The following is a 27,042-nucleotide window of genomic DNA, read 5'->3' as shown; positions in this document are numbered from 1 at the left end:
ACAGAAATTCAGGCCTCCTGAATCCCACTAATATTAACAACTGTAACATTGAATTTTACCAAAAAATCTAGGATCAGGATCGTACAGCGGCGGACACATGAGCGAGGGAACTCGAAAGTCGAGGCTGGAGAGGATGGATCGTGATCGGGGCGATCGTAGTGAACACGACTACGGCAACGAGGAGGAATCGTACGTCAGTGGCGTCGATTACGGGAGCGCGTCGAGGCGTCGCCAGCAGCAAGATCCGCGCGCATTGAATGCCATTTAGGAGCTGGGGCCCCGGGGCCTGTCGCTACAGCGCTGTCCCCACCTGCGCACCACTGCTCTTTAGTGGGGTCGCCACCTGGTACGCTACTGAACGTACGAACGTGCTTAACGCTACCGTAGCGAAGAAAACAAAAAATATTTGCGCTCTGGTCTGTTAGTGGGGTTTCTTTCCTGTCGCTACCCGTAAGATGGTTCATTTTGTTCGATTTACTGTTTAATAGCTAGACCCTTGTTGTTCGAGCTGTCCCATAATTTACATAGAAATCGCCTTTCGTTACGATATTTCTAGCCTTTAGTATACGGCATCGTACGTAACGCATGGAACTCAGCGTGTTTTCATGCAGAAATCATTTTCATTTTCTTCATTCTGTCCGTTTATTGGTGCCGGATCTCGATGTAGAACTTCTATTATAGATACACTGCATCGTATTATGCCAATGATTCTCGTTACCGAGGAAGCGTGCACGATACTTTACGCTGTAACAGAGAGTAGAAACGTTGATTATGCAAAGTGTTGTTCTTTCGTAGAGCTGAGATTTTGAATCTCAGGTAAATCGCTTTGGTTTTTATTTCTTGGATTGTTGAGATGGTACGCGTGCACGCTTGTCTATGATACACGAATGTTTCATCCTACGTGGTATACACTTTCTTCCGTTTGCGACTATTTTCGTTATGATGGAAGCAAGAGTTAGCGAGCTAGTGCATTCTTTTTTTATTTTATTGGTTCCAAAGTAAACATGGCGTAATTTGTCGTAACAGAGTAACGTGTCCATGGTGACAGACATTGTAGATTCTATTTTCGTAATCGTACTCTCGATTAAAGGAGCCTTGTTGATTTCGTAACGATCGTTTTCTTGACCATTCGATAGATATCGTACAAGTAGAAAGACCCATTCTAGTGAAACCAATTGTTGTTATCATGAAACTATCGAGTAAATGGCTTTGTTCTGTTCCCATCCCCCAACCCTCCTCCGTTTTACAGAAATTTTATCAAATCAATTACAAAGTTCGTTCGCGTAAATGGAGAGCGTGTGAGAGAGAAAAAGTGTGCGAGTGAGAGAGATGGAGCGTGTTGGCGGCAGCGAAAAATTTTCACGAGCATTTTTTCCAACAGGAATTCCGCATAACGATGGGCGGATTGAAACGAATAATCGAATGTCCTTGTCGATGAGGTACGCACAGGATAAATCCCCCATTCGCGGAGCCAGCTCAACGAGATGAGTATTGACATGAGAACAGTCACGTGAACAAAGCTAAAGAGAAACACACTTTTAAGAATGAGAAAGAGTGAGAGAGAAGGGAGAGAATGAGAATAAGAGAGAAAGGAAAGGAGAGAAAAAGAGCCCTGGGGCCTTAATCTTTGCGCTGACTCCTCCCGGGCCCCTATTACCCAACCCCACGAGAAACATCAGATTTTTGAAATCAATGATTTATCAGCCAGCTAGGGGAACTCGTGAATCGGCATCGGGTCTTCATTAAACGCCACGAGATTTTCGCTCGAAATTAGGTAGACGATCGTTCGGAGCTAATTGAACGAAGAAAAAAATAAATAAATAAAGAAAGAAGGGAGTATAAAATAAAATCATGAGAAGCGAACAAAAAAGAGAAATCATAGGAAAAAGAAATGAGAAACTTCGATTTGAATTTCGCGTAGAATTCTTTCAATTCGGCCGACAGAACAGCGATAGTTGCTTCGATTTAGAGAGAAGAGATGAGAAACAAGGAAAATGATCTCTAGTCGATTTACCTTAGGATCGATCGCATGATTAAATTCTTAATTCTAGAAATTTTAGAAATGTCGCGTATTCGTCACGAGGTTCGAACAGAATTTCACGATATCACGATCGAGTATGGAAGAAACTCGACAAAAATAAAATAATGAAACGAATTAACGTTGCGTGGCGATGGGTTGGGATCAGAGATAATCAATCATTATTGTCGTACGCGATCAAAAGTTTTCGATTATCGATACGATGGCGCGTTGATGATCACCGCGCTAGGCTCACGTGTTTATACGTTTTATTAGAGTCTATTTGGTGAAATGTGAATACAAATACACACACACACACACACATACACACACGTGTTACACATGCACAGACAGGCATACACGGGCACACGCACACGAGAACACACAGTGAAACACATTTTGTGTATATAGTATACATATATAAATAATAATATTATATATATATATAAATATATTGTATACGTATGTACGCAGTGAACACTTTTACTTTTGTCACTCGACAAAATTCCGATCGAGGCAAAATGTGAGTATGAGAGCAAGAATGAATGGGAGAAAATGAAAGGAATAGAATGAAAGTGGACAGAAAGTGAAACAGATGATACTATACCATAGAATCAATAGATATCGTGTAAATATTGTAAGAAGCCTTTAAAAACAAGTCCTTTCCGTTTCGATTTTGTCGTGAATGCAGCGTCGTCAGCTGCAGCGAGGATCATGGTAATGCTGGATATTTGTCAACGTTTCTCATTGTTTTTACAGAACTACAAACACTTTCGGTCCTCGTGATCAACGCTTTTGACGCACTACGAACTTGCTGCAACTAAAATATGAAAAATATTTATGGAGTAATTGATGCAATACATATACACAGACACACACGTAAACATACTCATACACATACATGCACACATACAGAAACATATACAAACGCACTTGATTGCATACCAGTTGCACGAATGTAATCGTGACAACCGATAATGCTAATCGAGTTTTGATCGTTCGTGTATATTGGTTTCTTTTTTAGATGCACGCATCAACGTTGTTTCTTAAGTAGAACGAACAAATCTCGAGCTCGCCATTCTTCGCAGAAATAGCCTTGCGCACGGCCAGTATAATTAAATAATATCAAATGGGCAAAAAAAGAAAAAAGAAAAAAGAAAAAAAAAGAAAATGTATGAAACGTAAGATAATGAATTTTTCTAACTTAATTTAGGGAATTTTACTTAAAACGATCACTTATTATGCATCACTAGACTAGCGAAACGAAGCGTTTCTTTCTCGGAACGATTACGTTCGCTATGCGTTCGTGTATGACGTTGCTGTGTGAATTTAGCGAGGTTTTCTTATCGTTTTCACGCAGTTTTCGCATTTTCCACGGCCGATCGCTGGCATATTTTTCTTTATAAATAAAGTAAAAATAAGGATTTGGTGCACGGTCCTTCGAATCTCAAAACTTGAGCGTGGATCGTAATTTCTTGTCGATATACGTATCTCTGCCAGCGATTCAGCGTCGTCGTCTTATCGAAAGTGTTTCAAATTCTTATTAAGCTCGTTGTTTGTTCGCCATATTAAATTGGCGCTGGAAGATTATATAGTTGTTGAAGATTACAAAAATCTTCGTGCAACGCCTTTTATTGAATTTTAATGGCGTCACCGATGGATCGAGCGAGTATCGAAGCGAAAGTCTTCGTGGAACGCTCTCAAGATGAACTTTAGAGACGCCTTAAGAATTAAATAGAGGATCGTGCGAAGATCAGCATTCGACCTAAATCTTCGCTCGCTACGCTGTTAAACGAATTTTATTGGCGCCTCGCGCCTTAATAATTTCGCTTGTCGAAGATTCCACATTTTATCTTTAGACTGGAAGATTTTTATAAATCGAGCGAAAATGCTGAAAAATCTATAACAAATATAAAAAGATAATTTGTTTCGAATTCGAGGCAAATTATGGAATCTTCGAGTTTCACGTTTCACGATTTTTCACGTTTTCGAGTTTCGCGAGGATTCTATTGGTCGCTAACTGTAAAATGTTTTTTGTAGCCAACGTTTGTAAATACTAGGTAAAATATATTTGCAAAACACTATCACTGGTGATGTCTATTTAAAGATGCTCACGCTTCTATTTCGACGTAGACGAGTTTCAGTCAAAATTCAATGCGAGAAGGAGCGTGCGTTTCGGTTTCTTTACGACGCGATTCGAGTGCAATTTGGAAACGAATGCTCGGTAGTAGCTAGAGTTTCTTTTGAACTTTGTTTCCTCGTGTCGAACAGAAGCCGTTTGTACTAGGGTAACGTTCTTATATCACGTTTGCTCGATTATTTTAACAAGTTTCTCTGTTTCTGCGATTTAACTACGAATAACGCCGCGACGCATGGGCGACTCGATTTTAAATCGTAGCTATTGTATACAATTTTTTCTAGACGTCAATGACGCGATCGATAGAGGATGTGTAACAATATCTAGCCCACATCCTTAGGCAAATGAGAATTTTTTATAATATTTTCTAAGAGTCTTTCGCTCGATAGGCAGCGATAGAAACCCACGTCATGCAGACCTGATACGAATTATGGCGTCTCACGTGGCCACATACATACCACACATACACACACATACATACCCACGATACACGAATTTCAAAGAAGCCCTTAATATTTCTTACGGTACGATCCCTAGTAATTAACTGACGCGAGGTTCGTCGGTTTTGTAATCATTAACGATTTCGGTTTAGGATTTTAGCGGCTTCCAGTCCGTTCTTTCTTTCGATATATCGAAGACTAGTGTTCGAATCTGTAACACGTGCATTAGCGCGCTAAATTAAATGCAAAACGAGAGAAAAAAAATTATATGAAACGTAACTTGTAGCTTTCGATCGACGTCAATTCGGATCTACGTAAAAAAAAGAACAAAAAAAAAAAAAGGACAAAGGAAATCTCTGTAGTGTTTCTCAGTAAAACGATCTAGGATTAAAACTCGCACGCGACATGTTCGTTCGATGCCTACAAAAATCGACACACATTCTGTTCTAGCGAAGACAAAAGAGAACAAAGAAAATATCTCCCATCACAAGCGAGCCAAATAAAAAAGTATTAAAAAAGAGGCCGAAAAAGAAAAGTTCGAAAGACAAAAAAGAAATGATACAATACACTGGAAATCACGATGTCATGCAGGAAAACTAAAAGTCCAATCGGCAACGCAATCGAATTTTCTTCTGAAAGAGTTAACGAGAACATATTAACGATTGTTTAAATATCGATATTTAAGCTGTTTAGGAAGAAACGAGAGAAAGACGAGAGAGGGAAGACTGGATGCGGGAGAGATAGAGGGTAAGCCTTTCTTCAAGTGTAGCGAGAGTCGAGAGGGCGTAAGTACAATTCGTTCGATGTATTTAAAAAAATTAGGGCGCGAGTTTAAATTAATTAGGAGTGAATTGTTGCGTTGGTTTGCACCATGTGCACGTGAACGTGTTGTTAAAATCTAGACTGCTTTTTACCGGCGTCGCGGCGGGCGATATCGTGCGATCGATCGACGCACTCCTCGAAGAATGCAACCCCAATTACACGAATGGTTGGATGGTCCAAAAAAGAAAAAAAAAAGAAGAAATAAGAGAGTAAAGCACTATAAGAATAAAGCATCGAACGAAAGATAATCGTTTCGTACGACCCATATTCTGTGAAAAAATTTGTTCTCCTTTTGAACAATTTTTAGCAAATTCTTCGTAGATGTGGACCGTGCCTCGGTGTTATGTTTGCTTTAGGGACATGTATGGCGAAACGCCTGTCCTTGTAAAGAGCCTTAAGGCTTTCGCAATGAAATATTATTGGGTACATTGCGTACAGCGTAGTTTCGAAAGTATTTATCTGTGTGTACACAGAGAGGCAGAAGAGAGGAGATGGGAGACGAAGAATAAAAGAAAAGTAGTGCTAGGATCACGATGGACGCCATTGTCGGTTTGACTCGATGATCGTGATTTTGTCTCCGATTATGCATGTAATAAACCGCGACAGACGCATCAAAGGAAATACGTTTCTGCGCGAACAGAATGGGAACATTGACGCGTTCTATCGACTTCCTGCTGCCGCTTTCTGTATTCGATTATTAGACGTAATCTAAAATGGCAACAGTACCATAGCAAAAGCAGAAAAACGAAGCGTAAGACGTTCGCTGTTCACCGACGATCATACGCGTTTTAGAAACGTTTTAGAATTAGGTCGAGCTGTAGTAGAGACAGATAGAGACGATTGCATGCAGTCCGAATATTTTTAAAAACAAAAGAACTAAAACGCGGCTGAAAATATTCTTCGTCTCGCGGTCAGCCTTGACAAACTAATCGATATTTTCGCAATTGTCTTCTTCTTTTATCTTTAGCGAAATTGATAGTTGATCGTTGAAGGAAAAAAGATATTACGACGTAAGCGCGGTCGATACGATTACGATAAAAAATGGCAACTGCTAAGAGCTGCTTCTTGTTCACGCCGTCCCGTATAATTAAATACGATCGTCGATTCGAATCAACCGGCGTCGCTCCGAGGACGAAGTCCTGTCGCCTGTGTACGTGAATTCTAACGTGTTCAATTTCGACGTGCTTTCACGCGTGTCTGCCTCACGTGGTGCGTGTGTGCACGTTGTGTCTCCTAACGCTAAGGAACAAACGCCGCGCATTCACGTTTTCGGTCACTTATTTTCTTTTGCGGCTGGTTCGTTGGATCAAAGTTTTTTCCCTGTGTATATTGTCTATTATTCCCTCGTGCGACTGATTTCGATTGCGGACAAGCGAACGAAAGGAAGGAAGAAAGGAAGGTAGAAAGAATGTGAAAGAGAAGAAAATAAAACTGCAGAAAGGAAGGAAGAAAGTTGAGATAAGAGAGCGATCTAATTCGTTTTCCTCGGGCGAATTTTATTTCGTTGTTGTCGCGGAGGAATCAGCGTGCGAGTAACGAGAAGAAAGAGGATATTCATTGAAAATGGATAATCGATGACTTTGCTGTTAAACGAATTAAAAGGTTCGTCTAATCGCGTCGAGTTTAATGGACGAGAAGAGAAATTGGAGCAAGTGTATGTTTGTATGCGTTTGTGTGAACGAGATCGAGAGAGAAAGAGGAAGAGACGGATGAATAACAAAAAAAAAAAAAAAAAAAAAAAAAAAGAAAAAGGAGGAAAAGAGGAGAACGAGAGAATTTGCGGTTCAGTGTGCGCGAGCTGCGGTTCTTCGGAGACGGAATTGAGGTGATTAATTAAACGAGATGTTGTAAATTGTTCTATAGCAAAAATGAAAAGTGTTACGGTCGTGGCAGCGCGCCCTTCGAGAGTTCCTCGACGGTTAACAAAATTCTTACCTCTAATCGATTCAACTTCGGCAGAAGAAACTTCGAAATTAATAATCGGAAGGAGTAGATAGGAAATACACGATCGATCGACTTGATCGACGATTGATTTCGTCGTCGACGAGTCTCGAGGAGCGCGATGCTTTGATCGTTTCGATGTTGATATGTCAATGCTGTGATGTTATCCTTTGAAACTTCAAATGAAAAAAAAATATATTTCCCCTCCCCCTATTTGTCCCTCCAACATCCCCTTTCCCCTTCGACACGGCCCACCCTCGATTTTTCCAGAAAGTATCCCGCAAGACGAACCCCTTCTCCTTGGAAAATGAATATTTCTATTACTGTAACACTCCGCATAGTCCTTTAAAAAAAAAAAAAGAAAAAAAATAGCTAGATTCTAATCGTATTTAATGTAAAGTTTATTATTGTTACATCTCAGTGAATCTCTCCTCTATCAGTGATTTCACGGAGAGAACGACGTACCGTCGACGAAAGAACGCGTTTAGGAAGATACCGGAGAAAATTATATAGCGACGATTTCAGGGGAAGGATAAAAGCGTTAACTATTATTTGGAAAATCCTGAAAGTAAAGAGATCGATAATCGATCAACCGTTACGCTCGTTCCTCTCCGATACGTCACTGGTAACCAAAATTCCTACATTTGTCGCATTTGTAAATAAAATTTTTATCATCACACAATGCAACGTGTTGTCATCTCTATGTTCAACCTAATTGCATATTAGACCGCGGACAATTATGCAAATTTATCCTTTTACGAATACACTACTAAGAACAAATTTATTTTACCTACTAACCCCCTCGTATCTTTTAAATTATTTTCTATCTGTAGAAAATTTCTTAAGTTTAGTGAAAGTATATTTCAAAATTTCTTGAAAATTTTTCTTCGAAATAAAAGCGAGATCGAGACATAAAAAATTCCAATTAAATACTATACGTAAATAAATTGTACTGCACCTTGGATATTTTATATTATTTTCTATACTATGTAGGTTGTTCCGTCTTTGTGTTTTTAAATTCCTCATAAGTGTATAATACGCAGCCAACTAATTATCATCTTATTGTGTTATTTTATTAGTCGTAAGGAAACACGAAGATTATAGGGAAATGAAAATCGATTAAATTTTTAGACACGTGAGACGAAACTTTTTTTCTTCGATGAATTATAAACGACGTTACAAAATGAATATTTACATTCTACCGTGTCGCTTGGAATAATACAAGGTTCATTGTACTCGTTACAAGTTAAGCTGGTAAGTTGCGCGGAACTCGCGATCTATTTGCGCAATCTCGACGCAACGATTTCACATTTGCAACACGCATAAGCGGCGAAAAAGAAATAGGCTCTGCTTGTTTTGTCGCACGTGATTAAATCTACGCGGTTTTCAGTTTTATATCGTGGCGACTCTTTGGCAATCGATGCAACCTTAACGAAACGTGATGAAAAGAGTAGAAGAGATAGAAGATAGAATTGCCTATTTACAACGATTTATAAAAAGAAGATATAATATTGATAGTATGTTTCTTTAAATGCAAGCTCTGTGAAAATTAAACCAGATAAACTCGACAATTTTTGTAACATTTACAATCGCGACTGGCTACTAGGGGTAATTACCAAAGCTATCCGAGTACCTCGTCGTTTATTCGTTTATATATTTACACTCGAATCCCGTTCGATCGTATTGCACGACGAAATTTACAGCGCGGGATCCTGCTAAAATAACTTAAAATTCCCAAGCTCGCTCTCTTAGACGCATACACGATTGTTATAAATAAATAACTGTTACATTCCTCGATCTTCTTGGGTAAAATGTAATTTCTAACATATAAATACACGATGGTGTGAAACCCGCGGGACTATTTTGTACCATTTTTAAATTCTTATACAAATTCTATAGAAGTTGCCTGTAAAAATATCAATATTCCCCTCGATTATTTATCTCCTCGTAATACATCATAAAATTGTGAAACATTTAATTCAATACTTTAACGACGACGTTCAGATAAGTCCCAAAGGCTTACATGTTATTACACTCCGACTTTGTCCATTAGCATATCTCTCTATCGCAAGACATTTACACAATATACGGCTGTATATACTATTTACCTAACGTTTCGTACGTCTACCTTTGGTACAATTGTTCTCGCTATTGACTATAATCGTAAATTCTCTTTGTTCCGTCTGATCGACGTGATATAGCCGAGACACGAATCCGTGCTCCTTTTCACCATTTACTTTCCATTCCTTCATAGTCCATTACTATTCGCAAATAATCTCAAATCTGAAGAACTACATTCCTACAAATTAATCTTCCTCCAAAATTTTCCCTCAAATTCTAATTTTCAAAGAAAACTAGGCCCTACTTGAAAAATCTCGCCACATTTTAGCTCTCGCCATTACTCAACTTCTTGCTTCAAATACTGCTTAACACGATTAAGAAAAAGTTGCAGCCTATTATCAGCACATTTCATGCAGCTGCAACTCTATTTTTCATTTTCACGTTGCATAGCATTCATGAATCAACTCTATCGACAAATTACAATTAATTACACGACGTTTATATGAACAAATAATTTTCGTAGTCCGCGTACGAGGACGCTGTGATGTGTTTCGATGAGATTGGCGTTGATGGAACGCTCTGAGGCAATTGTTGCATTCGAGGCAGTTGCAACTGCGGTAGTTGTGTCGCGTGGGGCACCACGATTCTTGGTTGCTGATTCAGCGAGCCCAAGGACAGGTGATGTTGGTCGATCTTATGGATATTATTATTGTTGATCGAACTGGTATCTTTATGCTGGTACAACTGCAAATGATTGTTGTTGTCGTTTCCTGGGTTGTAATGAGCCTGATGGGTGCTGTGGAGGTTCAGTCTTGACATCGCCATGCTGATGCTCGAGTCCGACGCCCACATGCTCTGCGAACAGAACGATTGTGTAACGAATTTGACTTTCTATTATGTTCTAATGAATGACGTCGATTATGTTGGTTGACGCAGCGAGATGCGTTCGTACGCGCAATTACAATCGGCAATCTTGGAAAACATCCAAGATTAGGAATTCCTTTGTTCTTTGCATGAGAATGCGTACAATGATCGTTTGGTTTCTTAGAAATCGACTTTTGTGGAGAAATTAGAAATCGACTAGTTTGCCTCCTGATAATTAATTTTTTAACTTGCTAAGTAGAATAATATCGAGGAAGCTTTTCAAATACATATTCCGAGCATTCAATAAAAATATTTAGAAAGTTTCTCAGGTAATTGTGGATTAATTAAGGGAATTTAAAGGTAGTTAATAACTGGTTTATGTACTTTTCTTCTATGAGGATTGTAGTCAGGGTTGCGTCTTATGCGAAGATGACGATCGGCGCTTGCCCATCGTTGCGTGACTTTAAGGGGTGAGTCGTCAGGATGCAACTTCCTTTGGTATTCTTCGCCTTCGCAAACTTCGTATAGAGAGAATTGTTCGACGCGTTCTTTAGAACTGTAGCAGCTCAATAACATCTGGATCAGTTCGTCCACGGTAGTCTGTTCTGAGACTAGTAGACTCTTGTACTTTGACTGTAAACGATTAAATATTTTTGATAAATTACTAGTAAAAAATATAGGTAAGGTAGCACGTACAATTTTATAGAATAAAACATAGAATAAGACAGAACACACAATACATTAGAAGAAAGAAAATTACAATAAATGAGAGCAGGGAATAGGATGCACCGTACTTTACATAATAATTAAGGGATCATTTTCTGTGTCACTTTGATTTCTACATTCACTTCTTGTGTTTCTACTCTTTTTTTGTAAATATTTGTCTTGAAGTTAGTCTCTCTCAAAGTCAAACTGTCAAGTCTATTCTCTCGATTGATACAGTAAAAAATCACTCTCTAATTATTCTGGGTACTGTACGATGAAATACAGTAAAGTAAAACGAAGTACAACGCAGCAGAACAGAATAGAGAAGAATATGGAAAGTGGGTAAATGTAATAGACTAGTCGGATTTCGAAACGTTGTAAAATAGAGTAAAGTAGAATAAGACGGAATAGAACGAAATAGCAAATTAAATTACGAGGAAACATGTAAAACGGTTTTGAAGTATGCGTAACTTACTCCGGACATGAGCGCGCTGTCGTATATTTTGACAAGTCCACCACGGCGTGTTTGCAACGAGAATCTGCAACAAGAAAACATCCGTGAATCTCATAGATATCGTAGGGGTCGGCAAGTTCAAAGAGAATCGACGAACGCTACTTCTACGTAAAAACACGGGACCCGAAACTTCCAGTCAAACACTGTCTGTCTACGTATATCTTTGCCGGAAGTTTCGAACTACCATGAAAACACTGTTGACTTCCTATCGCGCGACACAAAGCTTCGACACTTAAAACCTAAACGTTTCTGCCTTCTGTTCACAGACTTTCCCCGAAATTTAAATATCTCGACACCTTTCTTCGTCTTTAGGAATACATAAATTTCCATTTTACGTTGAAATGAGAACTGAAATATAGTGGAGCCTTGTATAATGCGAAATATGTGTTCCTTGCTATACGAACCATGTGCTTAAATTATACCAAGTCAGATGTAGATTGCAGATGTTTATGCAAAGATATTTTTCTACGAACTGCTGCATCTTTGAACAACTGAAGAAATTCAAGTAGTAATTTCTTTCATTTTTTAAATATTGTAACGAAGATTTCACTTTGAATACTATGTATCCTATCTCTGCGTATTGTGTAAATTTTGTATATTTTTGCACATTTAAATTTTCCATAAACACGTGGACATCCGTGGTCTACTTACAACCACTAGCTTCCCCTATGGGCGTATTGCGTTTTCTAAAAAGAAAGTTGAAGATTACATCGATTTGTAATACACTTTATAGGGGTATTTTTCCAGTTCAATAAGTACACCGTCGTAACATTTTCGTCACCTTATAAAAGTCCATATCACAGAAGCTAAACAGCGGACCATTGTATTTATAACGCTGCTACCGTTTCGATTAAAAATCTAAACGAAACGACGAAGCCACGATCCTCCAACCTATTCCCCCAACTCGTTAGCATAAATAAAGGCACGTCTCGCGCGGTCGAGCCAGACGACTCGAAGAAGCCAGAACAAAGGGAATCTCTCTCGAAAGGACGTTGCTCGTCGTTGGCTCGTGCTCATCGACCCACAAGAAGTCGTGTTTACGGTCGGTCGCGAGCCCTGAAATTACGTCACGTAGCCGACCGAAACCGAGGGGAAGGTAAGTTTAAAAGAGTAGATGGAGAAAGGATGACCGGAATCGTACCTGGAATCGCCACGAGGATGACACGATTGTAAGACGGCAGGCCTTGCATCCTCGTCCAAAGGAAGAACAGTCCTCACGTTGGGTCTTCGTACGGTGACCTCCATGGTGAGGTAGTACAGCTTGGGATCACGGTGCCTCATGCGATACTTGTTCAATAAGTTCTGGACGATCTCACGACAAGTCGTTTCGTACGAGATGCACAGGGTCTTGTACTCGATGTCTGGTCGCAGGCAGTTGGCGTACACCTTTATGGTTGTCTGCAAGGAAAATCAAAGATCGTTAGTATGCATGTATTTTGGTAAAAATATTGGAAAGTTTGAAAAACCGTAAGAAGATTTAGGAATGTTTGGGATGGAAAAATTCAATCGTTAGGCCATGGGGTTCGTTTAAAAATAGATTGGACTAATGTCAGAGCTGTCTGGTCAGAAACTCTTAAATAACAGAATTTTGTTTCTCTGTTATTTTCGAATTAATCGATACGATATTCACAATTAACTAGATTAATTAAAACTTGAGGAGATTAATTAAAATCTTGGATAAGTATTAGGATGAATATTCATTTTTGTTTGATCCTTGGAATCCACGGAAGCAAAGGTAAACTATTCCTATTGCAATTTCTAATGTCACAATATCATGATAATCTCTTTCTTCTCTTCCCTTTCATTCTCATCCTTATTTTCTTCTCTTCTTTCTTTCTCTAGGGTTAGTATCCTGTCTGAATGTCTCACTTATCTAGAAGCTACCCTTTTGCGCAATGTTTTGATTGAATTGAAATATTATTCTAAAAGTCTCTTAATAATCACTAGCTTAAAATTTAGAGAGAGGGTTGTTCTAAGAAAGAATACGTGGTTCCTTAGAAGGAGCCTGCATTACAGAAAGAAAAAGCGTAGAGGAAGACGACGTCCTGTTGTCGCAGGAGGAACTATGAAAAAAATGATAAAGCCTCGATGCACGAGACAAGAACCTTGACAATTAGTCCATAATTAACTCGGAGACAGACGTTGGCCACGCGTGCTACATAAAACGCTATCAACCCTTCAGATACGCCAGCTACGAGGGGATGTGTGCACCGAAAATAAACCAGACACCAGATCACCCCGTTCGCAGATGGTTAAAAGTCATACTTGTGTGTATTCGTATGTCAGAATTAAGCCCCGTTTACACAGCGGTAGCCTATAATATTAAATACATGGGGTGTGGAAATTGATGTTGGCCCCACACGGACAGAATCAAGATGTCCATGACTGAAATTCGTACGATAAAATTAAATTTTATAAAAATAAGCAATGTTCAAACATGTTAGAATTTAATGTTGAAGTTAAGATTAATAATCTGTGGAAGACACAATGCTTATGTTGAAATAATATTCAGTGATGTTTATTAAACAGAACTACAGAACCTGATGTATACAAGCGAGTGATATAATTAACAACGTGTGCAAGAATTGTTGATTGTTGGCCAGTTACTTTCAGACTAGGCTTAAGTAATAACCCATGATCCCTTAAATACTTTTGAACCACACTCTCTATACAGTAATGAGTATGACCTGTGTAAGTGTCCTGTTCAAATACCTGTGTGGGTGTCTGTGTAAGGGTACTTATGCCTATGCGTGAAATATCATTGTATTCCAACAAAACAGTATATAACTTTCATTATAGAATAACTAAATATTTCAGGACTAAAAAAATGTAGTTCCTGTTTCTATCAATTATCAAACCTGGAAACAGCAAAGGCTGCAATCTTGACTCATGCAGATATCTCACGTTTATTATCGCTTTCTATCTTACATTTAAGTATTATTATTTTATCAAACTATATTAACAATTTTATTTCTTAAGTAAATTTAATTATCACGTGCGGATAAAAAGCCTTTTCACTTGACTCTTCGCTTTATCGCTGTGAAATAAAGCAATCTACGTTGCTGATAATGGTCTAGCCTCTGACCGAAGGTTAACATTAGAAACATATTCCGCTGATATTTTAGTGAAAAAGACCGCAAAAATCAGAATTAATTTTGCCAACGTCAAATGCATACATTTATCGCTTATTAAGTTCGACGGATTAAGCTCATTAATACGAGCCACGGTCGAAAGTAGCTAATTATAAATGTTCGAACTCCAATCTGTCAATAAGCCAGATGTTACTAGCCGAAGACTTGGCCCACACGTTTGCAAGTACCACTCAGCGTTTGGAAAACACGTGTAGGCAGATTTTATGACCGCAAGCTACGCTTTATTTCCAACTGTAACGATCTGCGCCAAATGCGGCGAATCGCGCGCGATACAAAACTTACCAGCGCTCGAATCACTGGCTACGTGTCAGCGCACAATGATTTTCTCCGAATATACCCAGCGAAATCATGGAACTAACGGAGTATGACGTTCGTGATACCTCGATTGAACTCGTTCAGATTTTCGCTAAGCTACGGCCATATTCGACGAGCACGTTTCGAAGAGAATGCGGAGATTATCCTTTCACCGCGTATCGTTTTGTAACGCGATATGACCCTTTTATGTCTATGGCTTGTTTGGCTATTCGATTCCTTGGACAAATTGAATGGGCATTATATATGAACGTGTTTGGACAAATTTAGGGGTGTCCCGTGTCAATTACTACACGCTTGTTCAAACATCGAATGGCTGGTCCGTATTCCTGGATAATTCTAGATTCTAGATAATTGGTGTACATATTTGTACAATAAAGCGTAATTGCCTTGTGTAAATATGATTGATATATTTAGTCTTGTTGTCTACATAAGTTTATCTTGTTAGTTGATTGATTGTAATGTATGATATTAAAGAGGACAAACAGTCTAAAGCAAGTTGACAGTAAAAGAATAGTTGTGTAAATTAATTACAAGGAAAATTCTAAAGGGAGGTAAAAATCGATACAAGTATCTATACTTGTGCTAAAATCTTCAGGGATGAATATATTAAAGCCAGGAACATGATAATTATATATTCTTCCGAGAAAAATGACACATATGGTCTGTGAGTTTAATTCACAGAAATATTCATAATAATATTCATCGTATCTTTTGAAATTCTTAAACAATCACTAAAGATACATATATATGCATAAAATTTCGCAAGGAACTAGAACTGTTTGAAGACTAGTATAATCTACTTTGATACTGTAATAAATATACCAATGAAATTACGAAAATACCAGTCGATTTTGTGAAATTGTAACATGAAATATTCTGCATGCTAAATTCAGCCTGAAAAATGGTTCTTATCTCAGGAACAGAATATTTTCGATACTTCCGATATTTCAAATCGTGTGTAGAGAACGTAACGCCAGGTTCGTGGTCGTATTTGCGTTCCAACTAAACAAACAGCGGGGTCCTAGCACGCCTCCATCGTGGAATTCTCGGTGGTGTTTTACGACAACCGGGAATCGATAGAGAGTTGGCGTGTTCCGTTCTAACGAGCCCTAACAAAGCAGTAATATATATACGCCGTTCTTGTAAACACAGCGTCGCGTTAGAAAACGCTTGTGGTCTGTTAGAATTTCTAACGTCTTCTCCGTGCTACCGTATATGTAATTTCTGCAGAGGAGAAGAGGAAAGAAAAGACTGTCGCGACGTAGTCACGTTGCGAGATTTCTGATTCATCGCAGAAATTCCAATACGCTTACGCGCGAACGTTTATGCGGTTTTCGCGGAATCCGCGAGTGCTCGAGCACCGAAGTATCGATCCTTAGTCGACTTTTTCTGCTCCTTGAACGTGGTCACGAAGGTCGCTTCTTGTTCGACGACTCCAAATTCCATTTTCAGAAGCTGCCTTCTCAGAACTTTCTACTTTTCTCCATTTGGATCATTACAACGTTCTGTTCCCTGTACAAGATGTATCGTTGAACGTGGAAATTAATTCGAGTTAAGTTTCTGTTTTACATTCGGATTTCCTCATGTTGTAAATTTATTTCCTTATGTTTTGAAGATATGACAGATGCGTTTATATATCTTGACAAGACTTACGATTTGTTCGTTTTTAATGTTTAGTGATCGATAATAAAACTTTAATCGTGTTTATAAAGACATAGAATTAATTTACGCACTCAATAGGAATACCAAGTTTCCTGTACTATTACCATTATGATTTTTATTACTAAGTAATTACTACTATATGAGTCAGCGAATCATCGAGTAATTTTTTAAGATATTAGCTGTCACGGTCGTCATATGAAGATCACAGGAATAAATTTCTAGCAATTTTCTACTATCGATAGTAACCTTCAAATAATGAAATTTTTTACATGAATATTTTTCGCCTATTCATTAACAATGACCTTAAATCTACATAAGGTTAAAAAATTGTTAAAAAACAGTTGGCAGTTAATAGATTGTAAATGATACGAATGAATAATTCACACTTCTTGGTTTTCATGTTTATAAGATAAAACAGGCAGCTCTAATGAAACATTTTTGTCGTACAACAAGTCGATCATGTTATCAGTCGTGTTTATATAACGAAACGAGTGAAGTAGCGCGTTCCTATCGAATCCAAGTTACCAATGACGGCCGTAGTCTAAAGAGGAACTGCATTCGATCGTCAGAGCGTGTGTTTTCTTCGTTGGCGGCGGCTAATGAAAGAGAAAATAATATGGAAGATAAGAAAAAGCGTGTAAACGACCGCATACAAGTGTCAAAGGGAGGGTCTGTCGCTCGTCAGGAACTAGTTCAAAAAAGAAGCCACCCTGTCACTGAAACATCAATAACTTGCAGCCGGTTGTACGAACCGAAATACACGTCAGGATATTCCTGCTTAGGAGTTCGAGTGCGTTAAAAGTATCCTGTCGTTAGAACAATCCCTATCTACATATGTATAGAACCACTTCCAACGTAAGTGATATGAATAATAATCTGGTCGAGGTTTTGATCGAGCTATTGAAATGGTGAGCAAAATATTAAGTACTCAAAAGAAGGAATAAAGAATGACTGTTTTTAATAAAAAAGAATGTAAATTACACACAGAGTAGGATGGAACGTTTTACAAGCGACGGAATAATTTATTTTTGCTTTTAGGGTTATGATGAGATAGAGATATGATTGTAAATGGAAACCTTAAAATGTGTCTTGTAAGTGTCTTATTACAATGGATATAATTGTAAGATAATTCTTTGTATTAGAAAAGGGAAAAAAGTGCTCATGGATCGATGCTAGTTATGCGAGTTAAAAAGTAGGTTGTGAAAAAACATGAAAGTATAATGTACAAACAAGTAAATGTAAATCCTGTACATCTCTCGTCATACATTTATGCACCCTCTGAATTTCTAGATTTCTGAAATGCTAAATAATAATGAAAGTTCGTAGCATTCGAGTGATAAATGATCTAAGTACCAAAATGGACAAAAATTTGAACTGTTCGATTCAAGTAACTCTAGCCGTTAGATTCGAGTCTTTTGTATAATTAAATTTACTCGGTACTCGAATAACGAAGAATAAAAGGAGACAGCGAAACTGGAAGAATTAACAGTTTCCATCCGGGAAGCCAAAAAAAAAAAAAACATGCTTCATGTAAACGAATCGTCCTAATGGGGAAGTTAACAGGCAGGAATTCGACGAAGAGGAAGTCCACCCCGCGCTAAATGAAAATCCAGCGAGTAATCTGGCGTATCGAGCGTGAAACATAAAAAAATTCGGGGGAAGAGAAATTGAGGAAGAGCACCAGAATGGAATGGATACACCATCTGCTTACAGGGTGCGTTATAATGAAGGGTCTTTCCTTAACAGGAATTCATCAAGCCCTTCATAAACCTCCGTCGTGCTTCGAAGAATGCACTTTCGGTACACTTATGAGTTTTCAACCAGCAAACTCAAATTTCAATCGCCAGAAAATGAAAGACAACCTATGTCTCCCCTCGACTTTGATCTTTTTTTAGTAGAACAGTCACCCGTAAATTTCCATGGCAAATTTCTGCGCAGATAAAAGTGGCTGATTCGTCAATGTACTAAAAATAGACGCGGTATCACGAATTTATCGTTATCAATGGCTGAAGTAGAACAGCAAACCCACTCTCGCGAGCATGACACCCGTTATATCACGTATCCCCGTTTCTAAGCAAGGTAAACGACACCTTTCAACGGAAATGCTATTGAACGGCCTTGCTGCTTTTCTAATCAGCTAACAGATTCCTGTGCTTACATAATTAACATAGCTAAAACCTAAAATTATATTATCCACGAGATTACGCGTGTGAGCTTTAATAGAGGCTGACACTTGGTAATATATTTATGAACGAAACTAAGGAGTTGAAATTAGGGAGAACGAACGAGAGATCGCGTTTCTCAAGCATGGAAATTTCTCTGGAAAAGTGAGACTTCTCCTTTCGCAATCTGGCCCCATTCAGGTCAAAGAGAGCTGAGCGGCTGATCTTTCGGAATCCGGAAATGGCAAGGGATTATGAGAAGTGGTGCGCTTTATAATTAGAGCGCGAACAAAATCGTGTGGTGTTGGCTCGAAGATCGTGTAGAATTTCTTCGTGTCGAGTGTCCCACGCCAATGGAACCACACAACTAGTAGCGATATTCATTTTCTGACCTCCTCTCTGATCTGTTTATTTATTTGACGTCACGTCTTTGCGTCAGTTTTATTAGAATAATACACATTATTACGCCTCCCGTCTATTTTTTCGCTGATCTTTTTACTCCAAAAAATTTTTGTGACAGCAACTGACACCTACAAACCATGTATTACTACTAGAATTTTTGAAAACTATTAGAATTATTCAGAATGATGAAGCATTATTGTTAGAAGGTAAGACAATCGGAGGTTGAAAATCAAAAAGGATTATTAAAAATTATTGGGAATTACCGAGCAATATTATAATTATTTAGAATTACTAAGAATTACTAGGATTATGTAGAATTATTATTAGAAAGTACGATAATCGGAGAATGAAACTCAAACTAAAATATCGATTAGGGTTTTCGTTCATGTATGTACACAGTATACAGCAGATGGCACAAGGAAACGCGAGATATGGCGAAGACAATACGCTAACAATTCGCACAGAGACTCCTGAATTCTCCCCTTGGTTTCGTCACGACGTAGTTCGACGTCTGTTCATTAATTTTCATGCGAGCTCACGTACACGTGGTGCATGACCTCGGTTTGAATGGTGGCAGTATCAGCCAGTCCCAGGTAGGACCTCTCATAATAAATTCCTTATTCCAGAAGTCCATTGAATCCTGAACGACGGCCCGTCTTTACCCCTTTCCTTGCTGGCACGTGCTTTTCGATTCTCAGCTGCCATATTCCTCTCTACAGGGTGTTCAGGTGCTGTTGCTGTTCGAGCACGTGTCCCCACTCTCTGATTTCCGGCCAAAGAAAAGAAAGAGAGAAAAACGAAGGAGGAGGATCTGGCGACGCTTAGAACAAAAACTCGACCCTGAATGGCAGTAATTCGTGTCCTCCACCTCATCTTTTCGCTCCTCCAAGCTGTGAAACAATTGTTCTGCACGGTTGCCTCGCCTTCTAAGGAAATCAAGGTCGCGCAGCTTCGTTCGAAGCAATTTCATTGGGTCAGAAGCAAGATTCTCGATAGAAAGTGATTTCATTGGAACTCGTGCAGTTGATATTGCTGCAGAGATCTTGTTCCCTGTGAGTTGAAGGTAGATTGTGACAAGGATACCTAATAGAGACAAATATCGTACAGTTGTAATAAAAATAATCGCGATCCTGTTGCTGCCACGTTTCATAAACGACAAAAGGTTCGCTGACCAGGTACAATACGACCTGTTACATGATCGTATATAAAGAAGACAGATACCTTTCCTACCGATGTCGTCAACGTACGTAACCGCTGTCAGCGAAAAATTGATCACCTCCAATATCGTGTTCCCCGTTATTAGTTGCTCGTATCGATTTTTCGAATCGCGAGCCAGGTCAAAATCAGAGAACATTTGAGTGACCAAAGAATAAATCACATGGTAAATGGGAAATCAGAATTAACAGAAAACTCAAACAGAAACCATATGATTAGTAGATACCTTAACACTGGTCATTAATTTTCATAATAGTTGTCAGTAAAAAGTTGGCCATATTATTCCTTATCGTTACTTGCTCGTATCGACCTTTCAATCCAATAATTAGAGTCTTCATACATAATTGGATTAACGTTATTAATAACATTTAAAAAATTTTTGAATTAATACTACTGAAATTTTAGAAATCACAAGTTAAAAGTGCTAACGAATTCCTTTGCGTAACAAGTTCGGTTTCAAACCAAGGAATATTGCTGAAGCAAATGTCTCGAATTACAACTAAACTAGTAAAATTATAAGAAGTATAATAGTATAGTATGCACTGCAACAGAAATCTGTAATCTACAACTTGCCTCTTATTAATTCTCCAATATAACTAGTTACTAAATTCAATTTAAAATTTAAGCAACTGAAGAATAAATCACATATAAATGAAAGACCAATCTGCAAACAAAAACTGACGCTTTTGCTATCAGAAGATTCACAATTATTGTCAACAAAAAATTGATCACATCCAACATCGTTTCTCGTTATTACCTTCTGGTATCAATCTTTCAATTCACTAGTCAAATGATAATCAGGGAACATTTAAACAATTAGAATTTCAATCATACGTAAATGAGAAATCATTAAACCCAGTCTCAATCAGAAACTAGAGGATTGATTAACGAAGTTAATTAACAGAACATCAAGGAGATTTCGATAACGATTTCCTGCAAACGAGATAGGCGAACGAAGGAAGCTGTATTACCCAATCCGCGATTTTTTTCCCGTTACACATCGAGCGAAGTTATGTAAACCGGGTCGTGCGACGATTCGACCAACAAAAGAAGCCACGAATAGTGGCAATTCTCCACGCTGGCTTCAACCGCCTCCAATGGATACGAATTTCCATCGAGCGTGCGAAGTGTGCTTCATTCGGCAACAATTAGACTTCCCAGGCTTTCGTAGCGCATTGTTCAGCGGCGGGAAAGTGGCAGCGCGAAAGTAAGAATCCGCAGGAAACGAGAAGCCCGCGATTTCTCATCGAATTCAGAGACGAGATCAACCTGGATCACTCGAGACGATCCCGAAAGGAGCAGTGAGGTATACACGTGGGACCTAGAAACCCGGAGAGAGAGTGCTCGATTGTATATTCCGTTGAAAATTTTACTTTTGTGCCATTTTTCTGCTGCATTTAATAATTAATGGAAATACCAGAATATAATTATTAATAGACTCTGGATTTTTATGCATTTATGTGAAATTTCATGGTGGAAAAATACACAGAATACACATAATATATAAAATATCGAAAGTATACTACTCGCGGGTAAAACAATTTCCTACTTAGGTAGCATTTTTTATATTGTATTAACAGACACACGATTTTGCGTAAATGTGTGCAGTCTATTATTAATGATTAGAAGTAGCGGAGTAATTGTCAAACATTGTGAAACTGTACTGTAGTTTAAAAAGCTCTTTGTCTTCAGACTACGCAATTTCTAAATTGTAAGACATATAAAGAAAATTCTTGTAAACTGACATAAAAGGCTAGAACTTATCATTATTTCAAGCAGCTGGTAGGTATCTAAAATCATCAAGTAACGTCAATATAACCGTACAAAAAGAAATATATACTATTGCCAAGTTGTTTAATAAGTCATTTTAATTTATAGCCCTTCAACTCTATAAAAACGTAATACATACTGCTTCTAATTATTAAATTGCCATTAATTATTATATTCTAATAAAATTCCTATATTTATAAGTGACAGTATATGTATATACTCTTTCATACACTTCTCGTTTAAATTTCTTTCGTCAACTTTTATACGTACTTCTCTTAATATCTCCAATACGAACAAATAACAGAACTGGCTGTTGAGTCATTCAGATAGAAAAAATCGTCCGAGACCGATTCATAATGTACATACAATGGAGATACTGAATCATCGTGATGAATATTATTTTAAATGAATTCTAGAATAGATACTGGAATAAAGGGAAAAACGGATATTATTTCGTAATCACGTTACCAACTACTTTTGCATATCCTGTTTATGCACTGCAAACGATTTATGCAGCGAACAATGAGGACTTATCGTGGATCTGAAACGAAACAGCGAGTGTGAAGTAGCTGACGAGGTAATGTTCATCGTCTTATGCATCCAGTGAACACACGATTAAGAATACTCCTTGGAATACAATTTGGAATGTTCGTAGAACCAGGAATAGGTTCGCAGAGATCTTTTTGCCCGGAAAGAGCAACGTCGTCAGATAGAACGCAATGGGGTCAATCTCAAACGTCTGAAGCTCGCGTGGCGAGGTCAAGAATTCCTCTCGAGGGTCAATCACTGTCACTTGCATTAAAGGAGGCAAGCATTTCGTACTATCGTCGCGACGTCGCAACTATGACGCGCTGCATCGTATGTTCCGCGACTTTTCGCCGAAGGTTCAGTGGCCCTTGCGTTTCTAACATACAGCAAAATCTTCATAAATCCTATAGAATCCTATTATATATTAGTCTTTGTCAAATGAGACCTACAGGAATTTTCTCAGCATTCAAAAAATCCCATATATAATAATTTTCTATGAACAGCAAAAGTCTTCAAAGAGTAATAACAGAGAGGGAATAAGCCTAAATAGATTTAGTAACGGGAAATCCTTATAAAAACACGATCCTCGCCGCTTATTACAAACTGCAGCAAATTATCGAAAGAAAGGCAAAATGAAGTTCAATCTGCAGAAGACAGCAAACAATCAATGATAAGATCACGAGAGATTCTTTATAGATCCTGCAGAGTCTTATTATTTCCAAAAGTCAGACCTCCATGAATTTAAAAAAAATCCAGAAGTCCCGGAATGTATGACGATAAAGAAGAAATAGATATAAATAAACCTAGTAACGGGAAATCCTTCTAAAAACAATTTCCACCGTTCTTCTCAAAGTGTAACAAATTATCGAGAGGAAGACAAGGTGAAGTTCAATCTATGGAAGAATGCAAGCAACGATGAAATAACAGAGATGATTTACAAAATAGCTCACACAGTGCGTAATCGCGTTGTCAATCAACTGTTTTTGCGGAGCAACATATTTTCCAGGTTGATGCACGTATCCCGATGCAGGGTCTAGTTTGTAATTGCGTCTCTCGATCCGTGCAACACATGGAGACGATAATTAACGTCTCGTCACGGGCGATTATTAGGTATAAAACGAGAGCTAAGACGAGCCGCTAACGATGTAATCGAGCGATTTCATTAAGAACGGCACAAGCGAGCATCGTTGCAGCTAAACGCGACCGCAGAAAGTGTATTCCATGCTGGCTTACGCGTCGATGAACCGTTTGCTGGACGTTCCATGGCACGCCAACTATCCTTATCGCGGATCGACGACCGTATGTTTCATCGAAACGTATTAAGAGTAAGTGTCCGAGGGATAAGTGAAATTACGCGGCTCGAGACTCGAAAACACGCGTCCAACAGAACGAGACTCGAATTTCAAACGGCGCGGGAGAGATCCCTCGTTGCCGCTGATTTCAGTTGATTAACAAGCACGTGAGCCGATTATGCGAGATTGCTATCGTCAACATGAAAATAGGTACTTTCGAATGCAACCAGAGATCATGCTCGTTTGTGATATATAAAAGTGATATAGAAATGATATATAAAAAATTGAAATTGTTATTATCATCAGTGTCGGAGGATTTCTTAATTGTCCAATTTAAGTCGACGGATGAAATTTATTTCAGCCTCTATGGAGTTGATCAACTCCACTTTTTCGTAATTTCTCAATTTCATTACATACGTACACTCTCAAATGGTACCGTTGAATCATTGATAATTTATAATCCAGTCGCTCGATTTTAGGATACCACGTCTTAATTTATATTTTACAATTTATCAGATAAAGATCATTAGTATTTACTACGCAAGATACAGGATATAAATAGAATTTCAATAGTACAGAATAACTAACATATTTTACAAATCTGACTTAAACTTTCGTGATTACCTATAATCCAATGATACCTATTAATTAAGGGCTAATACAACCACCCAACACCTAATTCAAAACTTTTTTCGTACAAAATATGTAACGAAGAAAGAATATCTTTGTCCGTGACACGATCTTAAGGCAATGGGTGTAATTATTTGCAAAGGGCCACACGGACGGTGACGTTCTCAAATTCAACCGGTGAAGGACAACCGGTGGTGCATGTCCGTCGACGTCCAAGTGGCTGACAATTGACACCCGTTTCCGGCGCTTTCACAAAAGAAGCGACGCGGAGGAGGCTCCTCGAAGAATATGGGGCACGTGCCCTCATCGTCGCATCGCGTGCCCGCTTTCACGTGCACGCACGCCCTCTCGCCCATCGTCTTCCTCTCGCAATATGTTCTTGGTATGCCCAGGAACATAATACGGTCATGCTGGAACGTTTCCTTCCTGTGGTACATCCTATCGATAGTAACTTCTCTCTGTGAGCCATATGGTACCGTCTTTGCGGGCTTCTTGGCACGAGATGAAAGCAAAACTGCACGGGACGCATCGGTGCATGGTCGAGCGTGCATGCTCGCTGATAATGATTCCTCGGCCGGTGGACACGGCGAGAGGTTCAAGAGTTAACGCATCCTCTACGGGCTCTACTTTTTCTTTATGGACGGGCCATTGACCGAGAACGGTTGTTCGTAGAAATTATGTAGCATGTACAATGTATAACATATTCATAAAATCGTATTACGAGCGAGATTAGAGAGATTCTGTGATTAAATAGAAGACGGAAATGAAAAGTAAGAAAAATGCTTCGTTGGTGGCTTCGTTTTTTAGAGAATCGACTTTGAATGCTTGTAGAGTATATTCGAAATTGTTTAATTTTCTATTAGATACGAGTGGACAATTGGCATAAAATTATCTATATGCAAAAGTAAGTTAAAAATGCAGAATAATAATATTTGTATTGTTCAGAATTTTCTTATTGAGAAAATAGGAATGGAAACTCCATCGAATTTTTAAATTTGAATGAGGCTTCAAATGCACAAGTTTTGTTCTGTATATCTTCTTTATAATAAATACCAGTTGAATTACAGAATTGAATGCGTAAATGCTCGAGCGCCTCGCTTAATTAAATCGTCTTTCTCTTCAGTTCCTCTGCGGCAATTTTTTGGTTCAGTAACTCCACAATGAAGATAATGAGATGGATCCAATAAACACGTTACGCAACAAACTACACGGGGACGCGGCTATATAATGTAGCTACCTAGTATTAGCATAGATAGTGAACCGGAGAAATCATCGATATTGTTGAACCTGATTATTTCATCAGATAGCTTCACCTGTAGAGCACTGTTACAAGATTCTCCAGTGCTTTTGCATCACGAATCATGCATCGAAATCGATATTTTAATGGCCACTGGTCAGGAAATCAGCACAGCTGTTTACACAGGGTGTCCCGGAGTACGTCCACTTGGAGTGGAGTGTCGGTAGACGGCTGTTCGACCTCTGCTCTTTTATTTTTTATATGGAGTAGGCTGCTGCGAGCAAAATATTCGTCTTCTGTCGACGGTGGCTATAGTCTCGAAAGAAGACGCGTGCTTCTACTTTGAAGAGAGAATGGCTGAAGCTGTAGCTCTTCGAAAAATAAGCCACTTGATGCGCCCAATTAAAACGTGCGCGCCAAGGAAAGAAAAAAAAGAAAGAACCTAGTTGTCACTCGCGAAATTCTCAGCGAGGGAAAAGAAACTTCACCGCAATTAAGATGAAAACCTCTTCTGTGTCATATCAGATTTTCACGCGCATCGACACGGTGAAAACTGGTCTGGCCCGTTGCTTTCCACACGCTGTTTTCATTCTCCTTTTCCGTTCCCACTCCGAAGGCCAAATTAAAGAACGACAATCGCGACTCACCGGCAACTTTGTGGGTCGCGATGCTTAATGGCCGGATAAATTAAACTGTAAATCCAGCTCGGAAGTCAGCATGGCTGTTCGACTCTCTTTTGAGACGGACGAAGGAAATGTACAACGTCAACAACCATCGAGTTCGAGTAATTTACGTTCTAATCCCGTGTGCGCCATCACGTGTAATTACTCCAATAAGATGACAACTGTCTGTCTATCTTGGCTCGCGAATACGCAACACTGATACTCGTCTGTGTTTAATGGTGACTAATTGCACACGCAATACTGTATCCAACTTTCTTATTAACTTTTACTTCTACGCTAATGACAGATTGTACCACTTCGTGACGATCGTTCGTCGAACTAATACTTGCTTATTTAGAAGGAGTTATGCCCATTTCTACGGTATGATTATTTAACTGGTGCCTTCTTTACTACAGGATCTATATAACAGATGTATGTGACTGATTCTGAGAAACTTGTCAAGGTTTTAAATAAATCGTTGGGTCGTCGTTGTTGAAGATTTCTCATGTCGAAT

At 38.7% G+C, this 27,042-nt stretch overlaps 2 protein-coding genes and 1 long non-coding RNA gene across 10 annotated transcripts in view; 2 read left to right on the top strand and 1 right to left on the bottom strand.

Annotated features, from left to right (window-relative positions):
- Positions 1-6,832, top strand: part of Ca-beta (Calcium channel protein beta subunit) — a 30,959-nt gene extending 24,127 nt beyond the window's left edge. For all 7 annotated transcript variants that reach the window (XM_072011457.1, XM_072011456.1, XM_072011455.1 and 4 more), the window contains one exon: positions 72-6,832. In XM_072011457.1, coding sequence (XP_071867558.1) covers positions 72-268 — 197 coding nt within the window. In that variant the 3' untranslated portion in view covers positions 269-6,832. The remainder of the gene's footprint in view (positions 1-71) is intronic.
- A 1,649-nt stretch (positions 6,833-8,481) lies between these two features.
- Rau (RA domain-containing protein rau) overlaps positions 8,482-27,042 on the bottom strand; it is a 40,388-nt gene continuing 21,827 nt past the window's right edge. For both annotated transcript variants that reach the window (XM_072011464.1, XM_072011463.1), the window contains 4 exons: positions 12,643-12,899; positions 11,463-11,526; positions 10,667-10,915; positions 8,482-10,273 (listed from right to left, as the gene is read on the bottom strand). In XM_072011464.1, coding sequence (XP_071867565.1) covers positions 9,917-10,273; positions 10,667-10,915; positions 11,463-11,526; positions 12,643-12,899 — 927 coding nt within the window. In that variant the 3' untranslated portion in view covers positions 8,482-9,916. The remainder of the gene's footprint in view (positions 10,274-10,666; positions 10,916-11,462; positions 11,527-12,642; positions 12,900-27,042) is intronic.
- LOC139991422 (uncharacterized) lies at positions 16,984-20,585 on the top strand. The gene is made up of 3 exons (XR_011800842.1): positions 16,984-17,485; positions 17,669-18,344; positions 19,914-20,585. It is a non-coding gene; the product is annotated as an uncharacterized lncRNA (long non-coding RNA).

Source organism: Bombus fervidus, chromosome 10 (assembly GCF_041682495.2).
Source record: "Bombus fervidus isolate BK054 chromosome 10, iyBomFerv1, whole genome shotgun sequence".
NCBI lineage: Eukaryota > Metazoa > Arthropoda > Insecta > Hymenoptera > Apidae > Bombus > Bombus fervidus.
The sequence above is the reverse complement of the archived record's forward strand: the minus strand, read 5'-3'. Positions and strand labels throughout refer to the sequence as shown.